General features: G+C 35.9%; 1 protein-coding gene across 1 annotated transcript in view; it reads left to right on the forward strand.

Moving 5' to 3' along the window:
• Positions 1–14,286, forward strand: part of SDCCAG8 (SHH signaling and ciliogenesis regulator SDCCAG8) — a 106,807-nt gene that overhangs the window by 60,416 nt on the left and 32,105 nt on the right. The window contains exon 16 of the mRNA XM_041477147.1: positions 5,383–5,514. Within this exon, the coding sequence (XP_041333081.1) occupies positions 5,383–5,514 (132 nt within the window). The remainder of the gene's footprint in view (positions 1–5,382; positions 5,515–14,286) is intronic.

Genomic DNA, 14,286 nt, shown 5'->3' on the forward strand with positions numbered 1-14,286 from the left:
ACACAGACTTTGTTGCTAGAGCTCACAGTCACAGACTAGTAACTGTAAAGGATGAAGGAAAGACAGAAAATATACTGTGAAAACACATTATTCTCTGAAAATAAATACTAGAGATTGCCAAGTGTTTCTCCACCTAGCAGCATTAGCTGACTATGTCAAGGACCTGAAAATGGGAAAAGGAGCCCTCTTGCATCTCCAGGAAGTGGTAGTTTTTACACAAGAAACTGTAAGGAAGAATGCATGAACGTTGTTCTGAGAAGTGGTCCTAAAATAGCTTGAGCTTGCCTTCATTGGAGTGGGAGCTGCTGCAATCAGTTGCAGGGAGAGAGAAATAGGTAGAGACAAAAAAATAGAAGGTAAAAATGAGAACAGCAAGGTGGAACTGGAGGTGGTGGAAAATGACAGACTAATGTAGATGGCTTCACAAAGTGATGTGATCAGGAGATCAGATGCAGAAAATTATTTTAGCCAAAGCGTGATGGGCAGGTATCCCTCAGGAGCACCTCTCCGAATGGCAGTCTTCAGCTCATTGTCACTGAATGCAGTGTAAAACCACATTCTAGGACAGAATACTGTAGTTTTGTCTTCTGGAAAAACAATAATTTGGGGAAGATTTTATAACTTAGTGCTTATGTACATTAATAAAGGCAGATCACAAAGCAACAGCATGCCCTATTTTCACAGAAAATACTTTTCCATTTTTTCTGTATTTTTGATCTTACCATAAATTGAATTTTGGATCTGGATGTGTATTTTCTTGCTGTACTTCTAGAACCATTGTGCCTTATTTTCCATGGGCTTAAGAAATAACTGTGTGCTACCAATACCATTATTTAATTGGTAGAACACTCAAGCTATTTTAATAACAGATGCAATAGTAATTTTATTTGGTTTGATATGAAGTACTCATTTGTAATAAAAGACATTTCAAATTTATCTGTGACAATGACATATTTCTACAGTATCAGTTGAATGATCTGAATAGCACATATATTTTTGTATTTAATGCAGGCTTTCTGAGAAATCTAAACTGAAGTTTTTGTGTTTATATGTAAGCTGGAACCATTTTTTGAGCTAGTCCCTACACAGAGAGGTGTCAGAAAGACAATGTCAGACGAATTATAAACCCCTCAATCTGTGCAGAAACAAGATACTGTCTGTGAAGGTTTTCGTATGCATAGGCATGTTTAAAAATATAGTCCTTTGTTGATTTCTTCTCTGTTTCTCTCTTGTTTTGTTCTTTTTTTCCCTCTGATTGTCACTGTCTGAGTTTTTAGGTTGTAGATTAATGCTTAACACTACCCGCTGTGTATTTGTGATTTGCGTTTTGTAATTAAGGGGAACAATGGGAGTCCATTGGGTCTCGTTATATATAATGGTTGGTTTAATTTGTTTCACTTCTATCTTGTTAATTGTAAATTGATCATTAAGATTTGAATTCTAATCTGTCACCAGGGTTGTGAGTATTGAAGCTAGAGCAATGATCCTGGTTTTAATCACTGATGATGAGAAACAAATTTTATAATTTTGGTACATATTGCAGTTCATATATTTTAACACTGTATTTTATGGTGTTATAAATATTGTTAAATGACTTTTAGTGTAGTTTTACTGTTTGGACTATAATGTATAAATTATATTACTGGTTTGGCAACAGTAGGCATCCAACTGTGTGAGTTTAATTGAAGTAAAGAACACATACCCGGCTGAACTATTTTTCTGCATGTTTGGTTGACTGCAGTCGTTGCACTCAATACCAGGAGTGAAATGCTTGTTGAAGGTAGCTGTATGAAGATGGGGAACAGTCTGTCTGAAGATTCTGTCATTAAAATTAGATGCAACAATACTGCATCAGCAGAAAATATTTTAGAGTGTGTGTTTAATTTCTGTGCAAGTAAACAATTGGTTTTAAGAGCAGGAAAAGGCAATGCTTTTTAAACATTGAAATGAAAAAGCTACTTCAGAGGAGTAAAGGCAGCATTGCCACTTTAGTGTTCAAAAATCAGCTCATCCTAAAGATATCCTGAGACTGACTTTTAATTTTGACTATTTAACTTTTTCTCTTTTTTTTTTTTCCTTTAATATTTAAGTGGTTTGGAGGCTAACCTGTTTTGGGGTTTTTTTCCAAGACTCTTCCAGCAAATAGGGTAGATTAAACCTTAAAGTGGTTTTTAAATAGAAGTTGAGGTAGTTAAATGGATCCCAAAGTATAGAGGGGTTTTTGTTTCTGTTGTTGCTTCTGCCCCCATCAATTATATTTGATATAGTAACAAGTAAATGAGACTTGGCAAAATCTTTTATGCATCCAATTGCAAGCATGCATTTTACATTTTCATGTGTTGTTGTAGCTTTGCTCTGTGCAGTTTCAAAATAACAGTGATTTCATACCGGTCATTTGAGTGTATCAGATCTGAGAAGCACACACAGATCCATGACAGCCTGACTTGTGGGGCCAGCCTGAGTCTGCAGAAGTGCCCCTTCCTGCTGAGTTCAGCTCCAGTGGCAGCACTCCAAATGCCTGCATGCTTCAGTTTCTGTTGAGTCCACCACAGCTTATTGCTCAGACTGTTGGAACCAGAGTAGCTCTGGTGGAACAACATCAGCACATCCATGCTGTGTCCTTTAGTTGTGCAGGATCCATCAGACACAGTGATTAGTGCACAGATTTCCCTAATTTGCCTCTGTCCCTGGCATTATGAGTGAACTATCTCAGAAGTTCAGCAGTGTGTGCTTTGACACTCTCCCCCCTCTCTTTTCCTGTTGTGATACCTTGGGAGCCGAGTTGTTCAGAAGCATTTACACAGGACTGGTTCTGCCTCTGGCTGAGTGGAATTCCTACTCCTGTATAAATATGCTATAGCATTCAGTACAGTTAACAGGTTTAGTACATTTATGGTGGGTTTGGGGTTTTTAATGCAACTATGAGTGCAGTTACTAAAATATCACATGGAATTAGCTGTCTTATCTTAATATTTGGAAACTGAGGTGAATAAAAGGTATGTTTAAAGATGCAGAGGGAATCGTTGACAAGTGTAGATGGAAGACTCTTGGTAGGCAATATTGTATTGTAATGGTGTTCTCTCTTTAATTCCAACACTCATGAACCTTTTAACATGGACCTAAGCATTCTGTTCTTCATATGTGCTGTCCTTCAAAACTTCAGTGTCATTAAATATTTGAGTCTTGGTGGTCAGACTCTTAGTTACATGGAAGGGACATTGTGTAAGTAAAGTCGTAATTAGAAAATTTTTTTTTGTGTGTTTACCTGTAATTACAAAAGATGTTTTAGGAGAAGACAACACTCATAATGTGCTTCAAAGCATCAGGCATCTAGAGCTCTGTTTTAGAGACTGGAGATTATGATACTTGTGGTTTTAATTAATTCCTTACTTACTCTGGTTTCATTAATTGTTTTTTCAAATTAATTGATTTCAGTAGAGTTTTGGTTTTGGTTGACTTGAATTACTTGATCTTTCCAGAAAGACTTTGGGCACCTTCAAGGTAATGGAGATGAATAAGTCCTTGTAAAACTTGGAGAATTTTATCACCTTGAAAGTTGCTTCTGCTGTTTCCATGAATGAGACAGTCACATATAAATGCAGAAAAAGAAACAGGATCTCCCAGTTGGGAAACCCAACAAATGTGATAATTTGCAGTATTCCTACATGGCAAGTGCTGTTGCTGAATTTTGCTGGCAAAAAAGGAATGCAGAATTGAATGTAGTCCCATGTCAGGCCTCTTTGAGCTGCTCTGCAATGACCCTTTGCTTTTATCCACTGGTTGTCTTTCTTACAGTATCTGTATCAAGTACAGACTGCATTCACATTGTGTGATAACAGTTGGTCCAGCTGGCAATGCTTTGTTAATGCTGACATTTAAGTTACTAGTATTTCTGTAAAATGGTCGGCGGAAAAATTCAGTTTCTGCTACCTTCTTATAACATCCTGCCCACTATAATGTACCCATCCAGGAAACTCCTGTGCACAGAAGTTTGATGTACAAATCTATCAGCACAAATCTGATGTATTTGTGTGTGATCTTCCTTAATAGAGCTGTAACTCTCAATCTAAATTCAATTACATACAATCTCAGTCCAAAGTTTCCTTTGCTAAGTTCTTTTAGATTCACAGATGATACCATGCATTGTTCTCTATTTAAACATGAAAAGATCATGTTGTCATTTCTAGATTTGACTTGTCAATGTAACAACATGTTTTTGAAGGAGGAGTATTCCTTCCTGCACTTTGTTGTATTTTTCAGAATGTCAGTTGTTGTTGCATTCTGTAACAGCCAGGAAGGTAAAGTATCTTTCTGCTGTAATTGCAGCATATTTAAGTTCATGATTTAAAGATATATCTGAAGCTTTTTAACCTTGAGATATGGAGTGGCAGATGCCATAAATCAAATTTGCTTGCTTTTGATTCGTACTTTCTGATGGTATAGCAGATTCTGACATGTTCTCATTAACCTTTTCCAAAGAGTTAAAATTGTACAAGTGCATAATGTATATTTTATCACTATTTAATCTGAGGTCTTTTCCTGATATTAAAAAACAGCTCATGCCTGTTTCTCCATGGGCTGATGGTTAGAGATGTAGCAAGTAGCAGTCCCAGGTCATTCATGGATCTGGTGTCTCTGCTCACCCGTGAAGAATAAGAATTGCTTAGAAGTGACTAATATTCTTAAAGGCTGTGCTGAGTTTTATGTAGATTAGTGTGTGCCTGTATGATTTGTCTGTTGTTTCTGAAAGTTTAGTTAATTTTCGTCTTAGTGAGGCTTTGGGGTTTTGGCTGGGTGTGAGTATTTTTTGTGGGGGAGGGGTTTATGGGGGTTTTGTTGTTGATGTCTTTTTAATCTGTGCAATGTTATTTTAGACATAGGAGGTTACTAAAGTTTCTAAAACAGTACCACTACTGAGAGTTCAACCTGTGAACTGTTGAGAGTTCAACCTATAAAATGGAGTAAAGGTTGAACAAGGTTTTAGTAGCTGTTTTTTTAAACTAAATGTTAGCTTTTGCTCATAATTTTCAAAATGTTAGCCAAATTCTTGCTTAACAAGTATGAATTTACATTTATTGATCTTATTTAACATCGATGCAAAATGCCAAATGGCATGCCTGTTTAAATTAGGCTGAAATTAGCTTAGCCAACCTATAATTGAGTGATTGCCAGTGGCATATTTAGAAGATAACCACTGGTATCATATTCTTTTGTCTTGAGATTATCTGAAACAGCATTTTGTTTCTGTAAGTTCTAGTAATAGCTTGTTTATGCATTACATATAAATGTATGAAATCTTATAAATGCTGAAGCCACATATTGATGGCACACTGCAGGATGAAATCTGACAACATCCATCATCGCTTTGTTTTACTTCTGTAGATCTGAAGTCAACCAGCTTAGTCAGGAAAAAGAATATCTTCATGGCAGATTGGAGAAGATGCAGAAACGGAATGATGAATTGGACCAACAATGTATCCAGCATGGGAGAATGCATGAGAGAATGAAGTCAAGGTAGGAGGTCCTGTTGATCTGTCAGTATGTGATATGCTCAACTGTACCAGTCATGTTGTGTAAACATAAAAATGACACGACGTTGTGTGAAAGTAATATTCTTTCCTTATGAAATGACCACTCCTTCCCCCTCCCCAATCATTCTGTCAAGTTGGTTTTTTTTAACATCTTTTGCTTGTGCCATTTTGGATAAATAAAAGGAAAGCTTGAACAACATAGTCTTCCAAAGAATTTAAACCTAGTACATATGTGTGTGGGCTGCTTCGGCTGTTCTCTGCTCTAACTTGTATGAATAGTCTTACCATTTATAAAAAAAAGGGAGGGGGGAGCTGGGGAGGAAGGACAGAGGAGGTTATTCAGTGATGTGAATGTAGAGTACAGATGTGTGTTCCATTATGCCGTGTAATAGTTGTATTTTTGGGGTTTACCATCATTTAATTTGTATAAACAGACAAATCTTACTGAAAATCCTAGTAACCAGAGAAATACTGGCCATTTCCAGGCACCACTAGCCTTGCAGAGAAGCAGTGACTTCCTCAGGATGAGCTGGGAGCAGCTGCAGCAAGGCTAGTGTGAAATATTTTCACCAATATCAATTGACTGTTCTGGCCAGAGTATCCAGACTGATAATGGCTTGTGCTGTGATATGAATTAGACTTCCTCAAAGATCACTGTGGAGTCTTTTCCTTTTGGCTCCAGAAAGTTCATCTATGCTTTCTTGTTCTGCTTTCCGCTCCACATTAAGTGTAACAGGCACTGGAGGGAGTTTGGCATGCTTGTGGAGGTAGAGGATGAAGTAAAGAGGAGGCTGAGAGGTAACTCTGCAAATCCAGTCATCCAAGCTACGTCTTGTCAGTAGTCAAAGGCAAAATGCAGTTTAACTTTGTTTGGACTAGACAGCCCTTACTGGGAAAAATTCTTTTTGCTTTTTTTCATCATTGACCACCTGAGAGGAACAGAGTTTGCAAGTATTAAAACAGCCAGTCCTGTATGCTCCTTTCTGTAAAGTACTGATTTTTTTTTTTTTACTGCCATCTCTTTATTCTCTGTCTATAATTTTCTTTCTTGCAAGCACTTCATGTGCTCATTTCAGTCATCCAGAACCACTTCTTTCCTCTTCCCTTTCAGATTTCTGTCTGTACCTCATCCTGTTCTTCTCTAACCTTGGATTGTCATCATCATTTATAACTCAGAGCACAAAGAAATTCAGAACACTGCAACTGCATTCCTAATCTGTGTAACCACACAATCTTTCCATTTATCTCACCTCCCTTTTGATTTCTTTAGTTATGGTGGATTCGTATCATATGCAGGACTGAGAATTCGAGGTTACTTTCAGGAGAAAATTTTCCCCCTCTTTTTTCTCCTAGCTGCTCTTCTGTAGAATTATGAATATCTAGTAAAATTTAGAAGTGCTTTGCAAGTTTTTATGGTAACCTTTCCTCTATCTATTTTTATAAATAAGATAGATCTACTGGAAAATGTTGCTCATTCTCTGCTGCAGCAGCAATGATTATACACTAGAAAAGACTGAAAGCATTAATCCAGAACACAAAAGTGGTTTGAAAGCAGAGTGGTCATGCTGCAGGCAATGCCTTACCTTCTGCTGCTGTATTGCAGACAACAGAGAAAACAGGGCAGTAATAGCATTTGTCTTACTTAATATTTTAGAATATGTAAATATGGCAGAGATTATTAGATGTTCTAAACATGAACAATATACTTTACCAGCATTTTAAGAGATGGCTCTTTTAACATATTTTTAATTGTCATCTTGCACTCTATTAATTTAAATTCCAACTAATAAGTGACAAGGCTGATACTCTACACTGCTTCAAAAAAATCAGTGTAATCTCATTTTAATTTTCTATGTGAAAACTGTAGTAGATTTTCAGGATTAATTCCCAAATGCTGTAAATTGGTCATGAAGTTTACAAATCTAGGTGAAGAAAGCAGAAGGAATAACTGCTCCAACAAATAAATCCCCCAGTTGCATATATTTATGTTGAAGGATTTTCACTAAATAAAAATAGTAATTTTTCTCTTCTGATTTTGAAAATAGAGATCTGACTATACTATTTAGTAAAAGCAGAACAACAAATAATATGTATTTTGCCTCAGATTTTCATGCATCACTTAGACACTAATAATCTCAGGAAAATACTGTTGATGATGGCTACTTCTTAGCACGTTTGTTTCTCCTTTGTATGTGGCTATAAATAGCAGTGGTCATTTTGCAGCATAGTCCCACAAAGTGCATTCTGACCTAATTTTCTAGCTGCTGTTATTCTGGATCTTCAGAAAATTTCTTGTATTACAATGATTTTTGGCTAAACTTGGAACCTAACATTTGCATTTTAATAATGAGGTATTATGATATTTGTTTGAGAAGATATCCTTGTCCATACTTGTTTTATCCAGGGACAGCATGACAGGCCCTGATGTAACTATTTTGTGGAAGAAACAATACCTAAATGATCAGTCGGAATTTCTTTTGGACCAAAAATGTTTTGGCATTCATAATAGTTGCACTCCTGAATCTTGCTGCAAATGAATATAGTCCAAAATTAAATAAGCAAATTTCGAAGAAAGAGATTACTTTAAGTGCCAGTCATTAAACAGGATATGGAATCAGCCTTTTCAGTGTAGTGGAAATATCCAGCCCTTTTGGTGTGTTTTTACTCAGTGAAACATGGCATTAAAAGAAGTAGATGTCCATCCTAAATCATACAGTTGTTGCATGCTACTGATGCAAACTTGAATTGAAATATGTGCAGTTTGCAGGACTAAGGTGACACGTTATGAGTCCAAGTGGAGTTGGTCATCATGTGTATCTTCATGAATATGAATCTTGCATAAAGTCTTGTCTGTTATGTAGCAGAGTCCATTTTTGTAAATTTTTAACCTCAAAGCAAACTGTCTTATTAAATTCTTCAAATTCCCATTTTGTAGATTTGTGTTCATGGTAGAAATTAGCAGATAGCAGAAAGTACAGAATTTCTTATAAGGCAGCCGTAAAGGTAGAAACTAGCCAACAATAAGAGGAATATGAAGCAAAACTAAAAGGTTTCTATGGTTTGGGTTTTGGTTTTGGGTTTTTTTGGTTTTTGTTTTTTGGTTTTTTTTTTTTGGTGCTTCACTCCACATAATTTGAATAGATTCCGCATGAAGGAAAATTCAAAGCCAAATAAATTGGGTAACTGTATGTATAAAGTTGGCTCATTCTTTCCTTAATCTGTTTTCAAACTGAATTCCCATGTGTGCATTTTCACCTCTGTAGTTAGACCAGTTCTGTAAATGCAGATCCACTTTTTCACAAACTCTTTTCTCTTCCAATTAAAGAGGAAGAAGAAAAAGACAAGAACCTCCCTAGATCTATTATTGTTTGAATGTATATATGAGTAAGTATTATTTGCCCAAGCTGCCATGGGTCAGGATTTCATCAGGCTGTTTGAGCTTTCACTGAACTTAATTGACAACTCTTGTAGTTACAAAGTCCAATTATGGCTTTACTTCTCTGCATCTGTTCTTCTCGTAAAGCAAGTATTTGATTGTAACTCATCTATTTTGAGGATTGCTTCTGTGGACAGCCAGTATCTATAATGGGAGGCATTTAATGAAATATAGCTTAGCTCTTTTCTTTGTACATTTCCTGCTGAAGACCTTCAAGCAGGAGAAGAAAATCCTAGGCAATTTCTTTCCTTTTTTCAAGATGAGCCAGACATGCCTTTACTTTTTATCAAACAGTTAAAAAAAAAAATGGGACAGTAGTTTATATGAAATATAAGACTCTTTTAAAATCTTTTTAATAAAACATAAATTTAGAAGCTTCTAATGAGTTTCTTTCCAAACATTTTTCTAAAGTTCAGCATATGGAATTTGAGGCTATGAATTTTCTCTCAGATCTTGTGGCTACAGTTCATATTACTGTAATTTTTGCTGTACTGTGTGTGATCAATGTCCAATCTGTATAACATTAATAAAAATAATACATTTAATGCAAATCTGTGTGGGGCTTTTTGTTGTGGTAGCTTTTTGGAGGTGACACTGTTAGACGTATTTCGACTGTATTTTTGCTAGCTAAAGTTAAAAAGAAGAGCCTACAGGACTGGCAGTTTGGGGCAGATGTGTGTCTATTCCTTAGGCATCAGTGGTTGTAAGTTAACTATAAAAATGTTACAACCATCTGTGTAACAAGACGGCAAAGATCTGCTCTCGCCTGTTACTATAAATAAGAAGGAGATTTGTTTGACTTCATAGACATTGGATTTATAAAGACTCTATGTGTCAAATTGGAACTACGTGCCATGTTGCTGAGATGTGTCTGCAGCCAACTACCTGGGGTGTCTTCCCCTTCAGACATTCTAGTGTGGTGCAGCAACTGTGCAGAAATGTCTGTATAGCACAACATGTGACAAATTATATTTGTTTTCTACCTATAGCAAATGTATGATTCTTAAGGATAAGCTTATCTGGAAGGGTACCTAAAATGGACCTTTAAACAGACCACTCAAGTGAAAATGTGATACTCAGTTTGACGAGGATTTTAAAGGCTATTTTCCACCATTAAATTTTTCTGTTTGTTTGTTTTGTTGCTAAGTGGTAGTGTATGCAAGATCATGTATGCTTAAGAGAGCGCATTATCTGTGGGAATTGAGACATATCTAGAGAGAGTACACCAGCATTTTCAAATATCTGCTATGTAGAATCACAATAGCGAGTTTGCTGTCACTATTACACTACTGAATAGAAATTTTGGATTTCTTGGCAAATCTTTAGTAGAACTACTAAATGAAATTATTTCTTGTTAACTGGAGCAATCAAGTTGCATTTGAAATTTTACATTTTCTCCTTAAAACTGAAGTACTTTTTTGTGCATATGTGTGTTTACAAGAAACAATGACGGATGGATGAATTTAGGTTATGTCATTACCTGAAAGACCTTTATTTTCTTCCAGTCCAGTTCATTCTCAGTTAAATACATTGTCTTCCTTATTCTACCAATTGATTAGTATATTTTTTAAAGTGACAGTGAGGTAATTGTTCCTATATTTTATTAGACCAATCATCTGTTTAGCAATGCAATCAAAGATTAAAAATGCACTATAATGCAGCTTTTTAGTTTAAAGTGCATTAATTTTTAAATTGAAAATAGAGATTAACATAGGTAGTGTTCATAGAACCTTTGGTGTTAAAGATGTAGGTATACTCACACTGTCTCAATGTCTAAAGAGCAGTGTGCTGCACTTTTTCCTGAGCATCATTACTCATGCCCACATCTCTTTGGCATGGTTTTGCTGTAACAGGATGGCTGTAGCAATTGGAGATACATAATTGTTTGTGCAGCCCTTTATGTGAGGAGTTGGTAAAAAGCTTTGTGGTCACTGTATGTCAGCACTGCGGTGCAGACAGATAAAACTCTCAGCTCTGTCCAGACCTTGGGGTTGTCACTATTACTTAATTATTTTATTGCTATTTAATAGACTCATATTTTAGACTGAGAAATGTATACTCCAGAGACCTGCTATTAGGGAATTAATGGCTAGTGTGTATACACTTACACACATATATAAGTTGCAAATCCTGCAAGAGTCTGAATGTGTATTTGGATTTTGTTTAATACTGGGGTGTTGTGCTCACAGTTCAATTTCTCTGGAATAGAAAATGGATGTTCAGAATCTCTCCCTCCCTATTCCTCTGTTGTTAACCATTTGTCTGTTTACTATATATCTTTATAACTATTTTTTCCCTTTCTCAGTGTCTATATATAGTGTGGTATAAATACATATATTATTTATGCTTTTATATGTGTAATATTCCCATTCAAAATAGTTATTAAGTTATGTAAGTTTATATGACCCCAAACACTGTTTTTAAAAATTTATTCTCCAACTACCTAAACAGTAGACATACAAAGCAAAAATTTTTGTAGGTCTTAGAAAAATTGAAGTATACAAAGAGTGAAATACAGGATTTTTATAAAATGCTGCAAAATTGTGTGCAAATAAGTTATCAGCTTTAAGAAGCAAATAAGAAGCAGAGGGGAATATCCTAGCCAATTTCCAGAGAGATATTTAGGGAACTTAATAATGTTCTGTACAATGTATTCTAGGTCACAGAGTACTGTGTTCATCTGTTTCCAAGTGTGTGTATTTAAAATATATGTACCTATATATATAGTTTATACACACATATATTTCTTCGAGAACGTATTGAGCTCCCCTGTAAGCCTCACCGTTCCAACTTGGACAACTTATTCCACTGATCTTTTCATTGGGATCCTTCTTATTTTTGGTCTGAATTAATCTCTGTTTCATTTGTACCTACTAGTCTTTGAGCCAAAATTAGGACAAGCAGTTCTTTAAAAGAATCTGCACTGGTAATGCAAATAATTGTAGACAATGGATGTGTGTATTCAGTCCTTCCTCTCCTTATAGGTAAAGTCTTCCTCCTTGTTCTTCTTTTTGCAATAAGCTCTTCATCACCTTGGTGTTCTGATTGTTGATCTTTTTTAAATATGGGCAGTCAAAACTGTCTTGGGTCTTGGATGGGGACATTTGAATATATTTGTATATATAGAATTGATATATTTACTAGAAATTCATTGACTGATGAATTCTACAGTCACATTTGCCTTTTTGACAGCTACAGTAAGAAGTGCATCCAGGACCTCTTTCTCCCAAGTAAATTCAAGTTTTCAGCAGAGACATTTACTATGAACTGAGAACACATTGAATATATAGTGTAAGACTTTCATCCCATGTCTGCTGTTTCAATCTTCTGAGTCATCTATTTCTTTCTGTGCAGTATCGCAGACTTTCTCAAAGCTGATAACATCTCTTAAATTTATCAGCCCACTCCTCCTTTTTTTGTGCTGAGTCATAATTCAAAATATTCAAAAATCTGTTTAAATGTGAAGAAATTCTCTGAGAATTCTTCTTTCCTTTCAATTGTTCCTGTTGGCTGTTCTCTTTGTTTTAGTCAGATACTTGTCAACAACTTAGTTAACAATTGCTGATGGGTATGATATTTAATGTTTTGCTAAAGTTAATGTTGGTAAGATTTATTGCATTTCCTTTATCAAAAAATGAACTGTCAAAGAGTTTAGGGTTCATGTGACCAAAACTGCTTGATCTAGCTTATGTTTCAGTTTCTCATGTTCCAATTACCTCTTCATGTCCTTATATATTCCTTTCATTTCTGAATTTGTTGCAGCCTTCTTTTGCATTTGAGGTCATGTTAATGGGGTGATAATTATCTGAATTACCTTCTTTAAGGATTGGTTAATGCTGCACTTGATTTAATTGCATAGCAATACAGTCAATATGAGGAAGAAGGTGTAGAGGGGGAGTCACACTGTCTGTGTTCACTTTGCACATCAAGACTGCTGGCCACCACAATTTTAATTGTTTGAGGAACTGGAAGATGATATCTGGGAAAGTTGTGTCATTCCATGTCTCAAAGAAAAGCTAGGTGGAAAAACAGCCAGGTTTGCTTGTTTCTGTGTTCGACAGCTACCAACTCTCTGGGTTACACCCCCTCTGCAAGAGTCTGGTAATTGTCCACTTCTGAGAGTATCTTCTACCCTACTACTTTAATGTATTCTGCCTTCTCCAAAACAGAAGAGGGATAGTTCATATTCATACCATCATGAACTGAGTCAAAGCCTGCAGCTCACTAATAGTAAGCTTGTGTTCTTGTCTACTAGGAATGTAAAAAGCCCTGAAATATGTGTGATATAAAACAGCACAACATAAGGTTCCAGGCTGTTCTTGTTACTTTCTGTTGTCAGCACAGTTGTTGGTTTTCAAATTTAAATGTTAATTTAGCATTAACGAAGCATTCTTGATTCCTCTAAAATGGAGGTGGATAAAGGTGATGTCTTTGACAGCTCAGCCCAGACTCTCCTTTATTCGGCAAGATCTAGAAATGCTTGTCGCTATGCAGATCATAACTGACACTGAAAAAGATGTGCTTAACTGGACAGAAATGCGCCCATTGTTTTCCAGGGAACCCCATTTTATTCTCCTATCCTTGCTACACACCTGCAAGAGTTTTAATTTTGAATGTGGGCTGCTTCTTGTAGTCATACATGATTGTGTTAATCCACCAATTTATCCCTTCACCACCAGCATATCTTCTTTGAAACACTTTGCCCTCAGTGCCTGGTAGTAACACCTCTGGTCCAAGGTGGTAGTTATGGACCAGCTTCCTCACCACTTTCCCCAGAGATGTGAAATAAGAAGTGAACCGGCTGGGTCAATATGCTCCTTTGCTGTCTTGAGCATAAAAACATAGCTGTTAATGGCAAAAGAAAGTACCAAAAAGTATATCTGTCTTTTTTATTCAAGTTAGCTTGAGTTTGTTTAAGTTACCTGCTCAAATGTACCCAGAATTACAGAATAAAGTTTTCTACCTTTCCAATGTAGCATAAACTCTGGAGGACAGCCCTAACTATCCATGTTCCTCCTAAAACATTTAACAATCTTTAACGAGTTTTGATTTTTTTTAACCATCTAAAAAAATTAACTTGAAGCGCCTGACTGTTATAATCACCTTATTTTCTTTCTTCCATATTGTTTTCCATCTGCATTTTTAAAGTTTATTTTCTTTCCTGTATTTTTGTGATATCCTTGTGATGTGTCAGAAAAATCATAAAAAAACAACCAAACAAAAAAAACCCACCCAAACCCTTTTCAAATAGCCACTCTGACACTACCACTATGCAGTAGTTCAGCAGCAAATACCTAGCCAGGATATTTGCCTGTAATT

The sequence above is a fragment of the Pyrgilauda ruficollis genome, unplaced genomic scaffold (genome assembly GCF_017590135.1).
Source record: "Pyrgilauda ruficollis isolate IOZ18807 unplaced genomic scaffold, ASM1759013v1 scaffold4, whole genome shotgun sequence".
NCBI classification, from domain to species: domain Eukaryota; kingdom Metazoa; phylum Chordata; class Aves; order Passeriformes; family Passeridae; genus Pyrgilauda; species Pyrgilauda ruficollis.